This window comes from Maniola jurtina, chromosome 2, assembly GCF_905333055.1.
Source record: "Maniola jurtina chromosome 2, ilManJurt1.1, whole genome shotgun sequence".
Classification (NCBI taxonomy): domain Eukaryota; kingdom Metazoa; phylum Arthropoda; class Insecta; order Lepidoptera; family Nymphalidae; genus Maniola; species Maniola jurtina.
Genome location: NC_060030.1, coordinates 6,888,813 through 6,909,776, shown reverse-complemented (window position 1 = coordinate 6,909,776; position 20,964 = coordinate 6,888,813). Strand labels below are relative to the sequence as shown.

The window sequence follows — 20,964 nt, the reverse complement described above, 5'->3', positions numbered from 1 at the left end:
GGATTGTTATTCGTAGTCTCAGACTAAACAATGATTTACTCTTAGCAATGGTTTGGTGGTGTGTACCTATTGTTGTGTTGTGTTATGTTAGCTACTGAAAAGCTATAACTATGTATACGGTTCTACACTTGGCGATTATAATTGCCTGCGTAGATAGGCTTTCAAATATTGTTTTGGCTAATACTCTATCAATAGAGGCGCTCCTAATGGGTAAATATAATACTTACCTATCACCTACCCGTCCCCTACATCGCTAATAATAATTATTATATAACGCTCTTAATCATCATAAAGTATAAATATATTTTTATAACTAGAAGGAAGACCTGGGTTCAATTCCTATCTGTATCAATTTTTTTTAGTCGCCATCATCAAGTTTTTAGGGTGCCTTAGTCAACAAGGAACGTTTATAGTTTCGCTATGTCTATCTGTTCGTCCGTCTGTTCATCACTATGCGCGACCGTCTGCAGCTTTTCTCAGAGACTTTTAGTATTAGAAAGCTGTAATAATTAGGCATGGATAATTGGGTAATTAAACGGTCATTTTTATCACGCCAACAATGTGCTAAGAATATAAAATCTTGAAAAAAAATTGTTAGAGTTTTCATCTACTACTATCTAAATAAAATTATTTTTTATGCCTCTACATTTTGTAAACTCCAGATTCCAATAGTACTTAGCCAAGATAGGCAATGGTTCGATTAGGTTTTTAAAATAAATATTAAAGCCAATCACTCAGTTAATCAATTTGGTCGGAGAAGCTGAGGTTTGTTTGCTCGCTTGAAGTTATCGGATCATTGTTTGTTATTTTACGGGCAGTTAATTAAAGCTGTAGGTTCTTAGTTTAACTTGGTTGAACTTTACACCGATAACAAAATTAATGAAAACTCGTCTAGATTTGGGTAAGTAGCGGTGACAGGGGCGTTGGGAAGGGCGGGTGGTGGCGGGTAATTGCTTCGTTGGTCTAGCGATTAGCTGGTTTGACTGCTGATGATGAATCTTGGGTTCGATTCCCGGGCCGAGCCAAAAATAGGTAATATTTTAAGAAATTCTCAGTACTAGCCCGGAGTTAGGAATTTGGCGGTGGTGACCCCCGTGCCCCGAAGAGCACGTAAAACTGTTGGTACTGCATCTAATCTCCAGATTTCCATTACATTGAGCTATGAGAGTGAGGGGATAAAGACTGCACCTTTATTTGCGCACACACTTGTACCCTATAATATCTCCCACGTTGACAAATCTCTATGGAGTTTGGATAAGTTCGCCGTGCCTGAAATTCGCTCGGGAGGACGTTAATATAATTATTATTATTAAAAATTGACTTAACTTTATACCGATAATAAAATTAATGAAAAGTCGTCTAGATTTGGGCAAGTAGCGGTGACAGGGGCGGTGGGAAGGGCGGGCGGGGCTCGTAGTACTGCCGCTTTGCCAGTCCGCGACGCGCTACGGCGAGGCTACGTCGGTGCTACGCCACCTTCCGGGAGTCGCGTCGAGACCGCGAACCACATGTCATTAACAATTCGAAATCCTACTGTCCCCACCGTAACATGAGGACTCTTGTGAGAGCAAAATGAGAGCCGACATGTGTTTAGTGTTAACGGATGTGTCACTCGTTGTATGTGAAGTTGGTATTTTCGTTTATATGGGTGCATTGGTTGATCGCCCTATGCGGTCCTTTAGTCACTTTCGATGATTAGCATGACCCAGTTTGTGTTATTTACATTATATCTACTATCGCGATGACATACAATATGTGTTATATGATGCTATCTACGTTTAACCGAACCTTATTAATATTGCTTCACAACAAACTGATTTTTTGAAAAGTTTTCTATTACACAAAATATTTAATTACTGTACAACTTTATCTATGACTTTCAATTTGCTACTAAAATTAAACTAGATGATGCCTTCAACTTAGCCCGCGTAAGTTTTGGTATTTAAAAATCCCTTGGAAATTCTGGATTTTCCGGGATAAAAATAGCCTATGTCCTTCACCGGGATGCAAGCTAACTCCGTACCAAATTTTCAAAAATCTGTTAAACGGATGGACCGTGAAAAGCTAACACATAGACAGACAAATAGACTTTTGCATTTTAATATTAAGCATGGAGGAGTGGAATACGCATTTAATATTCATAGTATCAATTAACAACACACAATATAATAATTATTTTACTTATAAACACTTTACTAAGAAAACTAAGATCTTTTCATTTTTTGTAAAATATTGTGAAAATGAAAGGGATTTGACCTCTGACGGGTTCAAGTACCTACTTTTAAAACTTGCTAACGGGTACAAAAGAATATGAGAATATACTTATTAGTTATTTTATAAAAGGAGGTAATATTTATGACTGGTAGACCTGCCCCGGCTCCGTACGTTGGACCTACTTATTCTATAAACAAAATGTATTATAATATAAAATATACTTTTAAACCTTCGCAGGGAAATCTTTGGAATGAAAATGAAATTCGTATTGACCTGTTACGATTAGGAAAGAAATTAAAATGTGTGTTATATATGCTATAGATTATGGTTAAAAATCTTCTTTTTACTAAACTATCACATTGATCGCTACTGACTTGCCGCTCGAGATTGTACCGAGATGTAGTTACCTACCTATAATAAATCTTAATTATTATATTGAGTAAGGATATTTATCTCTGAAAGTTTGGTTTCGTAACAATGCTTAATTGGCTAGGTATGTCTAAGTTTATGTTTTAATATAACGCTATGTAACGGCTTGCCGTAAATTGAAATGTACCATAATATACCTAGGTAGGTACATGTAGGTAATATACCTAGTTACCTACCTATAATATTAATATCTATAACTATAGATTCTATAGTATCAATATTAATACTCGTTTTACTACTTTCGTAAATAAAATAAGAGTATTGTAAACGTGTTTTTTAATAAATAACCTCAAATATTATAAACTATCAAATCTTTGATATTATATATCATTTTAAGAGAGACTAATTACTTAAATTCATCTAAGGTATACGTACCTACTACCTAGTTACCGAAACTCCAAATTAGAATGCAACAGAAGAATATTAAGTCTTTTCGGCGTCAATACCTCAATATTTAAGGATGAATATCTTTTTTAACCAATATGTTCTTCCCATCCTATTAACTTATGGTGCTGAAGTGGCCTGATTGCAAATTTAAAGTTCACTCCTTAAGCTATGGAGAGGACTATGTTAGGTGTTTCCCTGAAGAATAAGATCCATAATGAGGAAATCGGCAGGAGAACCAAGGTCATTAACATTACCCAAACCCAAAGCAAGCTAAAATGGCAGTGGACAGGCCATGCTCGGCATAAGGCCGGCCCTTGGAGCTGAACTGTCCTAGAGTGGAGACTTTGTACAAATAAGCATAGCGTGGGGTGTCCTCCAGCACAATTTGGATTGACGATGAAAAGATGATGCCGAAAGCAGCTGTATGAAGTAATAAAAAGTGTCTAACTAATATCTCTTAAGAACTTATCAATAGAGAGCTCTCGGAAAATACTTTAAAATTAACAAAAAATAACGAGTATCTAGTAATTTTTCTGACACAAAAAGTACCCATTCCATTCGGCCATCATTAAAGTTAGTTTAATTAGATATTTAGGATACAAAGGGCTGACAATTTTATTACCTTATTAGGTACAAACAGAAGAGGATACAGAACGCCACAACAAGAGAATTAAGCTCATTTACTATTGAATTATTCCGAACTGCGTATTTTCCACTGTAACTAGCCTGGTCTAAATATTTTGGCTATTTGCATATATTTCACGTTCAGGTGGCCAATTATTCTAAATTCTAATACAAGACCCGAAACGTTTTAGTAAATCTACTGAATGGTTTCTCCCAGGCTTTATTTACTTTTTTTTTTTTTTTTTTTTATAACCATAAAGTACTGACAGCAGTACTTTATTAAGATTACAATCTAGCCTACGAGTAAAGCTAATAAGTAATATTATGTTAACCTAAACTTATAAAAGTACTTATATCTAAGAGTCCGTCCATTGACATATTTCTTAGTTTATCGTTAGTTATTATTTTATGACACTTTGTTCTTGTGTTCATTATATTGCACTAGCATTAAATTTTCACTTTGTTCTTTCTTGTGTTCTTTACACTGCACTAACACTATAACTACACTAGCTCAAAAGGCTTAGTCCTTTTAAGTCTACGTTTTAGGTCTGTGTTGTCGAGGAGCTGGATAGCCTCGACGTTCACATGTTGATGGAGCCTGCGTTCGTGGGATTTAGCATGTTTGCTAATAACTGAGTCCACGAAGTCCATTTGAAGATCGCGATGAATGTCTTCATTTCTGACGTACCAGGGTGCATTGATGATACCCCTGAGTACTTTATTTTGGAATCGCTGTATTATTTGAATGTTGCTTTTTCTGGTACATCCCCACAACTGGATACCATAAGTCCACACTGGCATTAGGACCTGTTTATACAAGAGTTTCTTATTTTGTGTTGATAGTAAAGAGTTTCTACCTATGAGCCAGTACAATTTTTTGTACCTTATCTCTAGGTCTTCTTTTTTCTTCTTGACATGAGCTTTCCAGCGTAGCTTGCTGTCAAGAGTCATTCCAAGATATTTTGCCGTATTAGCATAAGGTATCTTTTGTTGGTCAATATAGATAGGGTGATAGTTCGGTTTTTTATTTGTAAAATCAATATGGGTAGACTTGGAATCGTTCAATTTTATTCGCCATTTTTTCGTCCATTTGTTGAGTTCATTTAATGCTGATTGTACTTTTCCCGCCGCCTCCTGATGAGTATTACCCACAGCTATGATGGCAGTGTCATCGGCAAAAGTAGCGATGGTATTATGATCAGGTTGTGGAAGATCACAGGTATACAGGAGATACAGGACAGGTCCTAGAACGCTTCCTTGAGGTACTCCAGCTTTGATCTCCTTGAGTTTGGAGTAGGCTTCCTCTTGCCTCACTCTAAATACTCTATCGGATATATAAGATTCAAGTATGTTTGCGAATGGTTGAGGGAGTAATACTTTAAGTTTGTGAACAAGACCTTCATGCCAGACTTTATCAAAGGCTTGTGCTACATCGAGAAATACGGATGAACAAACTTTCTTTTCTTCTAGTGTTCTTTCAATTATATTCGTTATTCTGTGAACTTGATCGATCGTCGAGTGCTTTTCCCTGAATCCGAACTGATGGTCGGGAATCAGATTTTTTTCATCCAATATAGGTTTTAATCTGCTGAGTAGTAGCTTTTCAAAAAGTTTTGAGATAATTGGTAGCAGAGAAATTGGTCTGTATGATGTAACCTCATTTGGTGGTTTTCCTGGTTTGGCGATCATAATTACTTCTGCAACTTTCCACAAGTCAGGGACGTGCTTCATTCTAAATGCTGCATTAATCAGCGTCGTTAATTTAACGATTCCTTTTTTTGGAAGGTTTCGCAAGATTTCTGTAGTAATTAGATCATATCCTGGAGCTTTTTTCAGGTTCAATTTATTAATTATATTAAGTATTTCTTTAGGGGTGACTAGTTTAATGGGAGTGTTTTCTTGACTTTATTTACTTAACATAAATTTTTACGCAGCTAACGTTTATTTTCAATAAAAATTAGTAATTTCAAAACTAAAAAGATGTTTTTAAAATCTGTTTCTTCAATTTAACCGTCAGACATCCACTTCTGAATAGATTTCTTGCAAGTATTTTAACATAAATAGTTACCTATTTGATTCATAATAGGTACAATAATTATAAACTCGTCAATAAACATTTCACCAGGATTAAAATTTTAATTAATATAATGTTAGTATAAATATTAAGTAACATGATTCATTTATAAATTATCTAATAATAGTCTTTCACATAAAATAACAAGTTTCAGCTTACGTTTCATTATCGCCCACTATAATTTTGCTTATTAGACAGGTGATGTCAAAAGAATTCTTCAGTAATTATTAAAGATTTTTTCAAATTAATTAACATAATATCTAAGTACAACGAAAATATTTCGTTAATATTTTAGTCCAATAATAACTCCACTGAATTATTACCTTGTCCTTATATCATTAAATAGGCAGGCTTTTCGGTTTACTTTTACTCTGTGCTTAGCGGTCGGGAAAACTACTTAAGCTTATAAACTTTTTCATTGAGCTATATTAAACCAGTTTTAACGGTGTGGCCAAAAAACTTTACGCTTTTAAGAAACTGGATACGTCTCTAGAGTTTCATTCTTAGGCTGCTTATAAGCGTATTTATTGTACGTGGGTATAAATTCAATAAAAAAATCACGAGGCGCTATAAAGGCGCGTAGAGCGTAGGAGACGCAGACGACGCGTATGCGAAGCGCTTGATTTGGGCCGACCGATGTACATCTACTAAAAAAATTATTTCAATTGTACGTCAGAGTAAATAAAAATTATATTTCATTCTATTTATATTATTATATTTATATTTATTTAATCTTAAAATTGGTCTATTTACAAACTGTGCCGGGGGCCCTGAATTAAGTCTGCCACTTCCCCGCTCAAAATAAAAAATACGCGTGTGCGTGTGATGAGATTATATATATTTAGTAAAATGAAACTAGGACTGAATGAATGAAGAATGAAGGACCCTTACTCGTACTCTCGACACAGTGGAATTAAAACAATCCCTTTAAACAAAATATTGTAAACCACTTTTAACCCGCTCAATCCAATAATCAAATCAGCAATATTATAATAGCGAATATTGAATTTCCTCCCCTCCCCTCCAAACTTTCGCGGTCTGGATGATCATTATTAAGCTACATGAGCGAGCACTCTATATTTATGAAATGCAGTGTCTGTCTGCATATAGCTACTAAAATATTTATTAATGCAATGTCTGTCTGTCTATGCTATGGTATATCTTATAACTACATACAGACATGTAGCTCGAGTCCTCATAGAACTTGCATTAGTAGTGTTTTTGTACATATAATGCGTTTTAAATAAAAAATAAAAAATCACTGTGAACTTAAAGCTGTTTCCATGTGCCATAGTTGGCTGTACCTAGTATCCTGTAATCTTTTATTTAAATCATTCATGCGAAGTATGTAAGGAATAAAATTGTTTTGCAATACTCGGAAAGATTGTTATCTTGGTGGTGATAAATATGCTTGTAGCATGCACAAGGCGTTGACCTCTCAGTTGTTCTGGATAAAATGCACCATTAGGTACCTAGCACTCGTGTAAAAATCATGGAAAGCGTTGAGACATTCGATCTGATTTTAATCTATATAACTTACCTATATAAAATACTAGAATCAAAAAGTTACATGATTGCTAAGGAAAACGACTGGGTAAAAATCAGACTAACAATATAGGAATATTGGCAGTAGATAAATTCTTATTGCATTTTAAAATGTTGTGCCTGAATCACTGGCGCATCTATAGACTACTCATGTGCGTTGATAGATTAGTCATTCAATCAGTCACTTTTTCAATTATATATTTAGAAGAAGACAACTAAACTTGCATAAAATATTAAAATTGACGCTAAACTATCGATGAATGAGCATGTCGAAGTCATAGCGGATAGAGCCTACAAACAACTAGGTTTCATTAAACGCGTAACACGTACTTTCAGTAATATTGAATGTATAAAAACCCTATATTTTGCATATGTTCGTAGTATTCTCGAATATGGGTGCAACATTTGGTCACCGTATTACATTATACATACTCAAAGACTAGAATCAATACAAAAACAATTTCTTAAGTACCTGGCGTTTAAAGAATTCAAAAAATTTAGCAGTTATAAAGAAGCCTGTTCGCATTACAAAATTGACTCACTGGAACTTAGAAGGAACCAAAGTGACATGATGTTGCTACAAGCTATTTTGACTGGACAAATCGACTGTCCTAGCCTGCTGTCAGCTTTCTCACTCAACGCTCGCTCCTTTAGGCCTCGTAAACCTCAGCTACTTTGCGTACCGAAATCCAATACAAACTACGCCCAAAACTCCGTACTTCTACGCCTGGTGCGAACTTACAATAAAACTTATTCAGATTTAGACCTTTTCCACCTATCCAAAATACAATTAAAAAAAGAAACTTAAAATTAAACTGCATCAGAAAAATAATAATATGTAACTATGTATTTATGATATTATAAAACTACTATTTATGAATTATAATATTTATGTTAATATCTATAATCACACACACACACACATGCGCGCGCGCACACAGACACTCAAACGCACACACACTCACACACACACACACACACACACACACACGCACACACACACACACATACACACTAACACTCGCTTAGTTCTGTTATAATTTATAATCTCTTTTATGTTAACTGTAATCATACTCATATATTGTAAACCCATTTGGCCTTATTTTTATATAGTTTAAAATGTAAAATTATAATAATTGTACCGCTGTTGTTTACAAATAAAGGAATAAAATAAAATAAAATAAGAAAGTGTTCAGACTTCGAAATCCATAAAGCTCAAAGTCTATATACCTAAGAAGCTAAGAAAATAGCTCACAGTAAATAGAAGCGGTTTCAATGTCTTTATGCGTTCAAGACTTCAGTCTTGAGAGTGTTGCATGCCTTTGCTTGACCTGCTTTAGATTTTCAAAGCGTTGTTCAAGATTTTTTATAAGATAGAACGTTGAAAGCAAATAGAAGGAGGCTTCGGTTTAGCGACTTCAAAAAGGATTTATTTTCCTTGATATAAAAAAGCTCCGGTGCGTTTAATCTGAAGTTTTTCTTTTACTAGGACACAATCATAGTTGATTTAATTTTTGATTAGCTCTAGTCAATTAGATTTTAAATACCTGTCAGACTTTAATTTTAGGTAACACTCGTACTACGGTAGTTTTTAGGACTCCGTACCTCAAAAGGAAAAACGGAACCCTTATAGGATCACTTTGTTTTCTGTCTGTCTGTTTTTCCGTCCGTCCGTCCGTTTCAAGATTTTATTCTATCACTTTGTTGGGGTTATTAATATGTATAATACCATGCCGACACACAGCTTTCTAGTCTAGTAATAAGAGTTTCTGAGGTAAGGCACGGATGGACGGACGGACACACGGACATGGCTTAACTAAGTATAAGGGGTTCGTTGTTGATTACGGAACCCTAAAAAAGTAATCACAGCTCAGCAATTACATTAGATTTAAAACCCACGCGTTGAATATCATATTACGTATTATCTATGGAATAATCCAGTTTTCATGTGACGACTGTGTTGTTTGTTTTTAATTAAATTACTTAATTGTGACCGAATGTACTACTGACCACAGGGATTAACAGCCATTAAATTATTATTAACTTCACGGAATAGACGACCGAACTTTTCTTTTAATTATTTTAACTAGATGATGTTCACGACTTTGTCCGCGTGGATTAAGGTTTTTTAAATCCCAAGGGAACTTTTTGATTTTCCAGAATGTATCCATATTAAATGAGATGAAAGTATCTCTGATGACTGTGACTTCATCCACGTGGATTTATTATTTTTTAATCCAATGGGAACACTGAGTTTCCAGAACAAAAAGTAGCCTTTATCCATCCCCATTTTTGTACTAAAAGTCAAAATCGGTTAAAAAGATGGGCCGTGAAAAGCTAACAGACAGACTTTCGCGTGTTTAATGTTAGTATATTATGTATTCAGTTTTAAATTAAATACTTACTTACACTCGAAGTAATAGACGTATTCATAGTGAATTCTTCTTAAGTAGGTATGTGTATAACAAGCATGTTCTTAACTTTAACTTGTGTTAACATAAAGACACACGTGAAAATTAGATTTATGAGCAAACAAGCGAGGAAAGTTTGTTTACTCACGTTGTTACTTCCTTGTCTACGTTATCCGGTAGCGGGCGAACTACGGGCGTTTGTCCTAATACAAAAGATAAATACCATCGTTGAACAAGAGAAGTAATTGAGATAAACAGATGTGTATTCCATTCTATAAATTTCGGCCTCCAAATGTAACACATAACAAAATCAGCGAAGTTTATCTTCTAACTTAGATACTTCCCCTGTATCGTCTACGTTTATATGCATCGGTGTTTCTTGGTTATATTTAGGTTCAAGATTTTTTTAATTTACCTATACCTAAGTAGATGACTTCGCCATTTCGTCCGCGTGGTTTGAGGTGATTTTAATCCCAAGGGAACTCTTCGATGTTCCAAAAAGTAGCTTATTTTCATCATAGGAAAGAAAGCGAATTTCGTCAATATTAGTTAAACTGACAGATAGACATATCGCGCGAAAGTTCGCGAGAGTCATCTTGTAATTATTTAAAAAATATTTACAAATCTGTCGTCAAACTGGTGGGCCAGTTTTTGGTGAGTTAACGCTCTTAATAACTAGTCGTAACATATTCTAAGCATGCGACATTTCCTAACTTAAGCTTACTTATATCTAAACTTAACCTAAAAACATTAAACGAAACATAGATCATGGTTTGGTTACGTTGATAGCATTATATTCGTTCCGTTTTTAGAGCACCCTATTTTATTATCAGTAATGTCGTCTTTGACAAAAAATAAGTTCAAATGTGGCGAATAAGGACTAAAGATGAACAGGTCGGGCTACGATTACAACGTGCCTGTATCTACAACCTACTATGCGACGAACTCGAGGCCCCCGCAATATGAGCGGGGATACGGGCAGCTTGCGCCGGTTCCTCTTTACAGCCCCTCCTCACACCCCCTCTCCAATTACGCAGATGTGTATGAGGGCAATAACGATACTACACTCCGAGCGGAGGAGAGGCACTGGTACATAGAGAATCATAAAAATCTGCAGAGTAACTACAATGGAACTCACGAAGCCGTACCTCAGGAGGCGAAAATTAAAAAGGAGGAGGAGAAAAAAGTTGACGTGCAAATCGCGAGGGCTGACACGGCGCAAGTCCGCCAGAGGAGAAAAGAGGACCGGTGTTCCTGCGAGTGTTGGCCTAGTTCAGACAATAATGGTGTCCAGGACAGTAGTGCAAACGAAACGACGAGGTCGCTATCGGGCGTCGATATGGTGGCGTCGTACGGCGTTTACGGCAACTCGCAAGAGGAAGATAGCTCGGGATTTGCACGCACGAGTATATCGGAAAAGAACGCCACTTATAGTCAAAGAAATGAAACTCCGGTACAGGGTGTTATAGTTAATCAGCAAGGCAACAGTGCCGTAGTGCGGTCTGCTAGTTCGACGGATGCATCTTGTGGCAAGTGCTGTCCATGGTCTTCGAATGCCCAGGCCGCGAATTCGGAAGACTACTGTTGGATCCACTATTGCAAACCGACGCTTATAGTGCTCCTATTGTTATTTTTTCTAGTATTGTTGGGCGTTTCAACAGGGTTTTTATTAACAAATAATTGTAAGTATTTTCTATAATAATCAATTTTAGAACTAGGTTTATTTTTATTTTTGAAATACAAAAATCATCTAATCTTTCATTATCTTACTAAAGTTCATAATATACCTATTCGAATTTTAAAAATTGAAGATAATAATTAATTGTGTACGCTTGTATGTGTGTGACAGGCATGCGCGTAGCGACTTAGATTACGTAGATTTACTGTCGCAATGCTTACGTAGCTTTGAGCAAAACGTCTCCTGAGCATGTTTAAAAAATGGTGGCCCGTTACCAAAAGTCATTGCTTGGTATATTATATTTTCTCACTAACTTCACATTTATTATATTATCTGATCATCTTATGTCACCATCTTTGACGATCCTAATAAGTCAATTACTGTTAATCTTTAAGGGTAACTAAAGGCTGAATAAATAATAACTATTATATGTAAAAACTATATTAATCGCTAGATATTACTAAGTTAAAAAACTTGGACCCTCTTCAAGAAGCGGACAAAAAGTTATAGCCTAATTTCGCGTTATCGCAATGAGGGTATTAATCAAACAAATCCCTTGGGTTAACACCGTATAAGCGACCTAATTGCAACGTACCTAACTGATCTTTGACGGAATAGTGATATAAAGCTTCTCAGCTTTCATTTACGACTACCTACATCATCTCGTAAAAACAATTCATCAGTATACCACATTTTCAATGAAATAGTATCGCTATATATATGAATTCACAAGTAGATATGCAACACAGTTCTCGACTCATAACTTTCATTGTAAACGACAAATACAATAGTACGGCCGAATTTACAACTTGATGTTAAAATAAAACAAAGCGAAACACGAAGGCGTATAAACAGAGGACTTAAATCGTGCATTTCCAAAGCAATATAAATGATAAGTGCTGTTTGTATGGCCTACGCCCTTAATTCACGCTTGATTCTGCTGAAATGAAATAGTGAGGTGAACGAGTGGGGAGCGGGTGTGTGGGAGCCGGCGTTCCGCTCGTTTTTCTCTCTGACAGAACATTTATTTTAGTGGCACTTTGCCCGCCACGTAGGGGATTTTCAAATTGCAACGAAACTATCGGGCGAAATTTAAACACTAATCCGATACATATTACCAACTTTTTCACCAAATTCAGGACTCTCAGTGCAATACAAAGTGGAGTAAAGCCGAGGCTTAACATCATCTTCTTTGATAACAACTTAAATAGTCAGCTTTATTTACTTTGACATACGGTTGAAGTTTGAGTACTGAAAAAACGCGCTGAAATGACGCACGTTTTGATTCGCCAGCACTATGCCTAAGTAAATAAGGCTGAGTTGGAATTGTTTTCAAAAGAGACGCTGCATCTCGCGCCACTCCTCTCTGTAGGTGTGCATCGCATTGTTATGAACGCTGGTTATAAAGTTAAGGATTGAGAAGGAGTTGGATCCAAACATATTCATGGGACCACCACGAAAACGTCTGTAGATTAAAAAAAATTGCAAATTGGTTCAGAAATCTCGAAATTATTGATGTACTGCTTTAAGAAAAAAAAACGGGCTGAATTGAGAACCACCTCCTTTTTGAAAGTCGGTTAAAATTGAATATGAAATAGGACTATTAAATTTGAAATATAACCCTGTATATTTTTATTTTTATTGCAGCCCATTTTTATCCCAACCGAATAGAATGCATATAAAACAGTATGGTAATTCAATTGATCAATAAAAGTAGGTTATGTCAACATTTGATTCACCGGTAACGAAGCCTTACTGATGCGGATATTTGCTAAACTGGCGCTTGTGTACCTACTATTACTACAACGGCATAAAATTGTGAAGAGTTCTCGAATTCTATTGATAGTGTGTCGAAATATCGGAAGCATTCCTAGGGTTTTATGTAAACGCCACTTGACGTACCTAGGTACTACGAGACAATTCAGATTTTTATAACGTAGACAGGGTGATACAACCTTGAAATAAGTAGTGAAGACATATTAAACAAAACTATTAGCCTATCGGAAAGGCAACTGTCGCTGTTAAAATTCGATGCAAGAATCTTATGGCTAATATAAATAAATCGATCTCTCCGTAATCTGTAGATAAGTTAGGTACTTACTTAGTAATGTAGTTATTTGTCAAAAAATACCAAACAATTTTTTTATAAATAAAACACAAGTGTAAATTAAAAAATTATAACACCCCTGACAAGTGAAGGTTACAGTAACTAGAAAAGAGCTGATAACTTTCAAACGGCTGAACCGATTTTCTTGGATAATAGCTAAGAACACTTTCGATCAAGCCACCTTTCAAACAAAAAAAAAACTAAATTAAAATCGGTTCATTAGGAGCTACGATGCCACAGACAGATACACAGATACACACGTCAAACTTATAACATCCCTCTTTTTGGGTCGGGGGTTAAAAATAATGTTGGTGAGTAACATAACGTCCGATTACAGATACGAGTAGGATTGCTTGATTAATTTCAGCTGTTAGATGTCAAAATGTGAAAAAGATCGTTTAGTAAATAGACCTTTTTAAAACGTGTGAGAAAGGTGTTCACATCAATACCTACTCCGACTGCACTGCCCGTTAGGTACGAAGTACAACCGCTTTTTTGTCGAGCGAATTAATTTCGACGCAATGACCGGGGTGGGGACTGATTCACGGGTCTCGTTCAACCTTAGCTTTGGAGCAAATGGCTAATCGATCGATTAATTTTCACGCTGTTCGAGCACAAAATTCTTGCGGAATATATGAACCGAGTTTGGAATTTATGGGGAGATCCACCTAACGTTATGTAATTATATCGCAAACGTTCGTTTAACTAGTATCTATAAAAGGTAGTTTTACCTGTTATTTTGATACACAAAAACAGTTTTTTTAATAAGCACACTAATAGCGAACAAATGATCAGGTATTTTACACTTTGCGGAAACGAGATCTAAATGTAATAAAGGCACTCGACGGCCTCGATAGAGGCAGAGGGATGCAGGTCTAATTCTTGCCAGTTCCACAATTTTTGATAATGCATTTCGGAATATCCTTCAAGTGTAGGTAAACTGTAATAAAATTATAGACAGCAGGTGGTTCACACTTTAAGTGATTACCGCCTCTCATGAACGCACCAGAGGAACCAAAGCTCCATATTCTAGATTTGAAAGAAAACAGCAAGTGTAAGCTGGATCTATAATTTGCAAGTATGAGAAAAGTCCTTGAATAAAGATAGGTGGAAGGTAAACAGGTTACCAGGTGGTAGGGCTAAAATTTGTTTCTGCGACGTAAAGTGCGATCAGAAAACTGGTCGTATCATTTCAACTCTTCAAAACACTCCCCATAATATTGTAAAGTTGATAGAACACATAATATCATAAAATTTTTGTTAGTTGTCGAGACATCAGAATATTTTCGAAGGCAAAATATAGTTACCTAGTTCGGAAACATACATCTCTGATCTAAATCAGTCTATTAGAATACGATATACAGCTTGATCTGAACTTGATGCGGGCGAAGACAAAAGTAGGTAAACACAACAAAGTTACCTTTCTATGACACAGTGGAATCGTAGGATCTTCAAACCATGAATGTATAACACATAGGTAACTATAGTACCACATAGCTATAGCATTACTGTGACATGGGTGTCCCTGTCGTTGACCTATTGATGCTTCATAGTAGGTCAATCATATCTACATAACATTTAACAGACTACATACAAGTTGCTACGCTGTAAGCGCCTCATAAAACAATGTAAGAATCTGTCATACTCGCTTTAAGAGTGGTTACGCATTCATCCGATCCGAGTGAAAATACGGATATAAAAACTCGGACCGAACTCGGATATTTTTACGCACTAATCCGATCTCTGATCCAAATCCAAGCTAATGCAGTGGACCTCCTTGACATTTCTACGTAACATGTCCGATTTGAATCCAAGGTATTCTCACGGATAACGGAGAGAACTCGGGTGATAGAAGTCGGAGCTAATGCATAAGATACCATACAAATAGTTCTATGATTACTTCGGAACGTATTTTCACGAATTCGGATCGGATGCAGTGCGTAATCGCCCTAAGGCAGAAACAATTACTACACCCCACCTGACGTCATTAAATCTAATTTTTAACCCCCGATCCAAAAAGAGGGGAGTTATAAGTTTGTCGCGTGTATCTGTGTATCTGTCTATCTGTGTATCTGTCTATCTGTGTATCTGTCTGTGACATCGTAGCTCCTAAACTAATGAACCGATTTCAATTTAGTTTTTTTGTTTGAAAGGTGGCTTGATCGAGAGTGTTCTTAGCTATAATCCAAGAAAATCGGTTCAGGCGTTTGAAAGTTATCAGCTCTTTTCTAGTTACTGTAACCTTCACTTGTCGGGGGTGGTATAAATTTTTAATTTACACTTGTTAATCTTGTGTAAAGGCGAGTCTTAAATTGATTGTGGGATTTTGTTGTAATAGATGCTCATTCCCACATATGACTTTCAGACACAAAAGTCGTAAGCGAATAACGATTTCTAGTTTCTATGACCGCGGTAATTAATGTAAAAGGATTAAATCCGTGTGGATATTAACAAAACTGGCAAATGTTTGTGTACCTAAACTTCAATCACATTACCGTAACTAACTGACAGAGGCATTCGCGTCGCCCGCCCGGATTCCTGAGATAATAAAATGCTTCTAACTTTAATACAATTTCAGTTATCAAAATGTAGGTTGACATTTCAGCAATATTAAAATAGATACTTGCTCTCTCTCATATTATTATTACTATAGGTACACATTTCGAAAGTTGTTAGTTTCATTCTTGATAATGTTCCTGACTTCGTCCGCATGATTTTCAGTTTTTTGAAAATTCTGTGGCGACTCTTTGATATCCCGGTATAAATATAACCTATACCCGTTTCCAGTATGCAAGCTATTTCTGTACCAAATATTATGATGGCGACTTCTTCGATGTAGATTTAAAAATTCCGTGGAAACGCTTTGATTTTCCGGTATAAAAATAGCCTATGTCTATCCCCGGCTACAAGCTATCTCTGCGCCTTTCGTCAAAATCATATCAGCCATACAAAAGGCCAAGAGCGAGGCTACCACTATAAGGCCTCACGCTCGAAGACGGGACCTGCTACCGAGCTCGCTCCGGGATAAGCTCGAGAAGAAGCGCGCCCTTCGCAAGCTTTGGGCGCGCACTCGCTGTCCGAGAGTTAAGCGTGACCTCAACCGCCTTGCACAGGAAGCGTCACAAGCACTCGGCGCCCGCGAAGATGACGACTGGGAGAAGACCATCGATGCGGCAGCCGAGTCTGAAACCACGTTGTACCACCTGTGCAAGACACTAACCGGATCTGACTCACCCGTCTACCCTCTACTAGACAGTCAGGGTAGGCGAAGATACTCCGCCAAAGACCGCGCAGAGATCATGGCGGAGTATATGGAGGGCCAATTTACCCCCAACCCACCGGCCAACGACGACACTGTCTATAGACACCACGCGGCGATCCAACACCAAATTCCACCAACACCAAATAGAGGGCTTCTTGTCGGCCCAGACTCCTCCGCTCCGGGGAGATGATTTTATCTCACCGTTAGAGCTGAGGAAGGCCGTCTTCCGACTCCCCAAACGGAAGGCGCCAGGCTACGACGGGATCCCGATCGCCGCAATACAGCAGCTGCCTAGGAGAGGCCTTGTCGCGCTGACAAGACTCTTCAACGGTATACTCCGTACCGCCCACTTCCCGGACTCATGGAAGCTGGGGAAGGTGATCACCATCCCCAAACCAGGAAAGGACCGGCGACTTCCAGGAAGCTATCGACCAATCACCCTCCTGCCGCACATCGCTAAGCTGTTTGAGCGTCTATTACTGCGGAGGCTCGCCCCGCACTTACGCCCGCGGGCCGAACAGTTCGGCTTTCGCAGTAACCACTCCACGACGCTCCAGCTAGCGAGAGGACTAAACTTCATCGCCAGTGAGAAGAACAGAGGACACTGCACCGTCGGAGTCTTCCTCGACATCGAGAAGGCCTTCGACCGCGTGTGGCATGCCGGCCTCCTGGCGAAGCTCCTCTCGACCAACCTACCACCCGCGATCGTGCGGCTGGTAGCATCGTTCCTGGAGGGCAGGTCCTTCCGAGTATCCGTGGAAGGCGCGGACTCCCAGCCGCATCCGATACGGGCAGGAGTACCGCAGGGCAGCTGCCTGTCCCCGTGTCTATACGCGGTGTACACGGATGACATCCCTACCCTCGCCGAACATCTGCGCGAGGGGGAGGAAGACGTGCTGTTATCGCTCTACGCTGACGACAGCGCGTATCTTGCGTCGTCGTACCACCAGATCGTCGCTATCAACCGACTCCAACGTTTGTTGGACCTGCTGCCGGAGTGGCTGGATAAATGGAGAATGGCCGTCAACGTGGGGAAGACGGCCGCCATCCTGTTCGGTGCTCGGCAACCCTACCGTCAACTCCGTCTTCGAGGGCAGGACATAGAGTGGCAGACTTCGGTGCGCTACTTAGGTTGTCACATCGACGCCAACCTGCACATGGTTCCCATGGTGAACCACGCCGTCAACCAGGCATGTGCAGCTACGTCGATGCTGCGCCAGGTCCTCGCCTCAAGCCTCTCACTGAAGACCAAGCTCCGCATCTACGGAGCCTATGTCCGCTCAAGGTTGACGTACGCGGCCCCAGCCTGGTACTCACTCTGTTCGGAGTACCAGAGACGCCGCCTACAGGTCCAGCAAAACAAGTGCCTGCGCCTAATCGTGGAAGCTCCGAGGTACGTGAGGAATGACGTCATCCATCGCGACCTCAAGACGCCCACCGTGGAGGAGTACGTCCGCACACTCGCGCGGCGCATGTTTGCCCGCGCGGACAACGGACCGTACGAACACCTCCACGGCATCGCTCCACTCATCCCTCGACCGCCGACCGGGCGTCAACTACCTCGTGAGCTCCTGCGATCGCCATCCCCGGCGCGGCACGCAGCCGACCCAAGCGACGACGATAACGACGACGCGAGATCCACCGGACATGACTCCGTCTCCGCGCTCGACAGCGAACTCAACGCCGTCGTGCGGAGACCAGCCCCGGACTGACTAACATCGGATATACAAAAAAGTCCACTAGGGCCATAAGCCAAGATGGCGGGCCCTAGCCGGTGAAATCCCGGCTAAAAGTTCGACACCAGGGTACAAAGTTGCCCTGCGCCTCACCCGGGTAAGGAGGCCATGCCTCGAGGCCCGTACCCCCGCTTGGCCATTCCGACCAAACGGAGAAGACCTGCTTTGATGACGCTTGCTGCGCTGCGCCGTGCGATCCCAAGGGTGTTGCGGTGTGTGCGCGATGCGTCCCTTGACCGCGTTGGTGTGCGCCGTGCGTCAGTGTGCGGTGTGCGTCCACTTTTGATCACGTCGGCTGTTGCGGTAGTGTGCGACCACGCTTGAGTTGGTTGTGGTGGTGTGCGATCCGTCTTCGATCACGTCGTCTGCTTGTGGTGGTGTGTGTGACCACGCTTGAGTCGGTTGCAGTGTGCGATCCGTCTTCGATCACGTCGGCTGCTTGTGGTGGTGTGTGTGACCACGCTTAAGTCGTATGCAGTGTGTGATCCGCCTTCGATCTCGTCGGGGTCACCAATGGACGGGAGCGTGGCTGTCTGCTCGACCGTAGCAATAGGGAAATTTCCCAACCGAGCGGTGTTGTGCTCGGTAGCGCCAGCTGGGCCGACGGTTGTGCGTCGAAACTCCTATATATAGTGCAATCTGGTAAACGCTCTGTTATTGCGATTGAAAGTTGCGTGTTTCTCCTTTGAGTTTTCGATTAAGCTACCCGTGCTGCTATCTAGGCCGTAGGTCGTGTATCGAGCGTTGTTGATTGATTGAGTATAGAAGCGACATCTTCTTGCGAATGTGGCAACCGCTACAAATCTGATAAGTATAGGTTGGGTCCAAGATTATGTACTTAGTATGTTTTCCTAATAAACTAATAAGCCTATGACGTCTATAAAGATGAACGTCTATAAATGATTTATTACGGTTGATCTTACACATTAATAATAATAATTAATCATGTTATTGTAGTAAGAACACATTACTAAAATACCTAATGGGAAATGTGTAGGTATTTTTATATCATTAAAAGATTTGTTGTTTGTCGGTATTTCTATTTGAATCACGCAGGTCTCTACCGTCTACGGTTGTGTCCTGCACAGTAAAATAATTGAGTATAAAGCTATAATTTATACAATAGTGAAAATGACTAACGGTTGTTAAACACGCAGGTTTTTACCCTAATAAGGAGGACCCAGTTACCGTTGCTAAGGTTGGAATGGTGTAATACATCTAGCCGTTATTTTTTAATTTTTGTAACTTAATGAACGAAAAAGAAGGATCCACCATTATCTCGGAGTTAAGTTAAAAAACAATTCCAAAGCTATACATATTATTAGTTATCTCAAAAAAGAATGCTCAGATATCTAAATAACACAGAGGCACCTATTAAGTCTTGCGTTGCGACTCCTTTGATGTCTATCCACCTAGTGGGAGATGGCTGGTGGCGTTGGAAATCCCTAAAAAATCTAAGTCCAACAGTGGGCATCTATCGGTAGACGGTGATGATGTGATGATAATAATGACCCACTAAGTACAGAGATAACTAATTTGATGGCACTTGACCAGGATAAACCTGTAGTTCGAAACCCGCGATATTGTTCGAAAGCTATTTCTAACCCCCGAACCAAAAAGAGGGGTGTTATAAGTTTGACGTGTGTATCTGTCCGTGGCATCGTAGCGTCTAAAGTAATGAACCGATTTTAATTTAGTTTTTTTTATTTGAAAGGTGGCTTGATCGAGAGTGTTCTTAGCTATAATCCAAGAAAATCGGTTCAGCCGTTTGAAAGTTATCAGCTCTTTTCTAGTTAATGTAACCTTCACTTGTCGGGGGTGTTATGAATTAAAAATTTACACTTGTTGTTTCAATACTTTTCGTAAATCAGATATAGTTAAGCAAATCACGATATAGATTGCAGCTAGTGCGTGATTGCGCTTGACACCCGTAATATCCGGTGGCTGCCCACCGATGATATCAATTTCAATTTGTTGCGGGCTGTACCGGCCGCCTCGATTCCTTGTAAATCGATACCACTTCAGTTTCCTGTTGCGTCTCTACCGGATTTAATCTCGGACTCGATTGAAATGCTATCTATCTGATATCTTTTAAACGATTTTTTATCGAACTCGATAACACCCAAAATATTTAACGAAAATTTTGGCTTAGGCACGATTTCAAGTAGTCCCTTTAAATCTGACACCGTTTTCTATTCATCTGCGTATTACACGATTGTCTCAAAAAGGAGTGTGATTTTTCAGGGTTCATGTGAGTTTCTTTATGCCACAATAACTTCTAAATACCTGAACAGAACTGGATGCATTGGATATCGTGAGAATCCTTAGAATATCATCCCGAGTGACACAGGCTATAATTTCACTGAAACAATTTAATATATGTATGACTCCATTTTCAAATACGAAAAAAATAATTTTTAATTAATTTTTGGTATGGCCACGACAGTCGTGTTTGTCATTTATTGTATTCGAAATTATAACGGTGTTTTAATTAATG

At 39.1% G+C, this 20,964-nt stretch overlaps 1 protein-coding gene and 1 long non-coding RNA gene across 7 annotated transcripts in view; both read left to right on the top strand.

Annotated features, from left to right (window-relative positions):
- The first annotated feature begins 1,447 nt into the window (after positions 1 to 1,447).
- The window catches only part of LOC123869807 (agrin-like), an 85,191-nt gene continuing 65,674 nt past the window's right edge, over positions 1,448 to 20,964 (top strand). For 3 of the 6 annotated variants that reach the window (XM_045912894.1, XM_045912890.1, XM_045912855.1), the window contains exons 1-2: positions 1,448 to 1,626; positions 10,497 to 11,366. In XM_045912894.1, the coding sequence (XP_045768850.1) occupies positions 10,571 to 11,366 (796 nt within the window). In that variant the 5' untranslated portion in view covers positions 1,448 to 1,626; positions 10,497 to 10,570. Of the gene's footprint in view, positions 1,709 to 10,496; positions 11,367 to 20,964 lie in introns of all 6 variants that reach the window. The other 3 variants (XM_045912882.1, XM_045912865.1, XM_045912874.1) reach the window with 3 other exon arrangements.
- Positions 12,307 to 17,495, top strand: LOC123869872. The gene is made up of 3 exons (XR_006796971.1): positions 12,307 to 12,320; positions 15,127 to 15,128; positions 17,293 to 17,495. It is a non-coding gene; the product is annotated as an uncharacterized LOC123869872 (long non-coding RNA).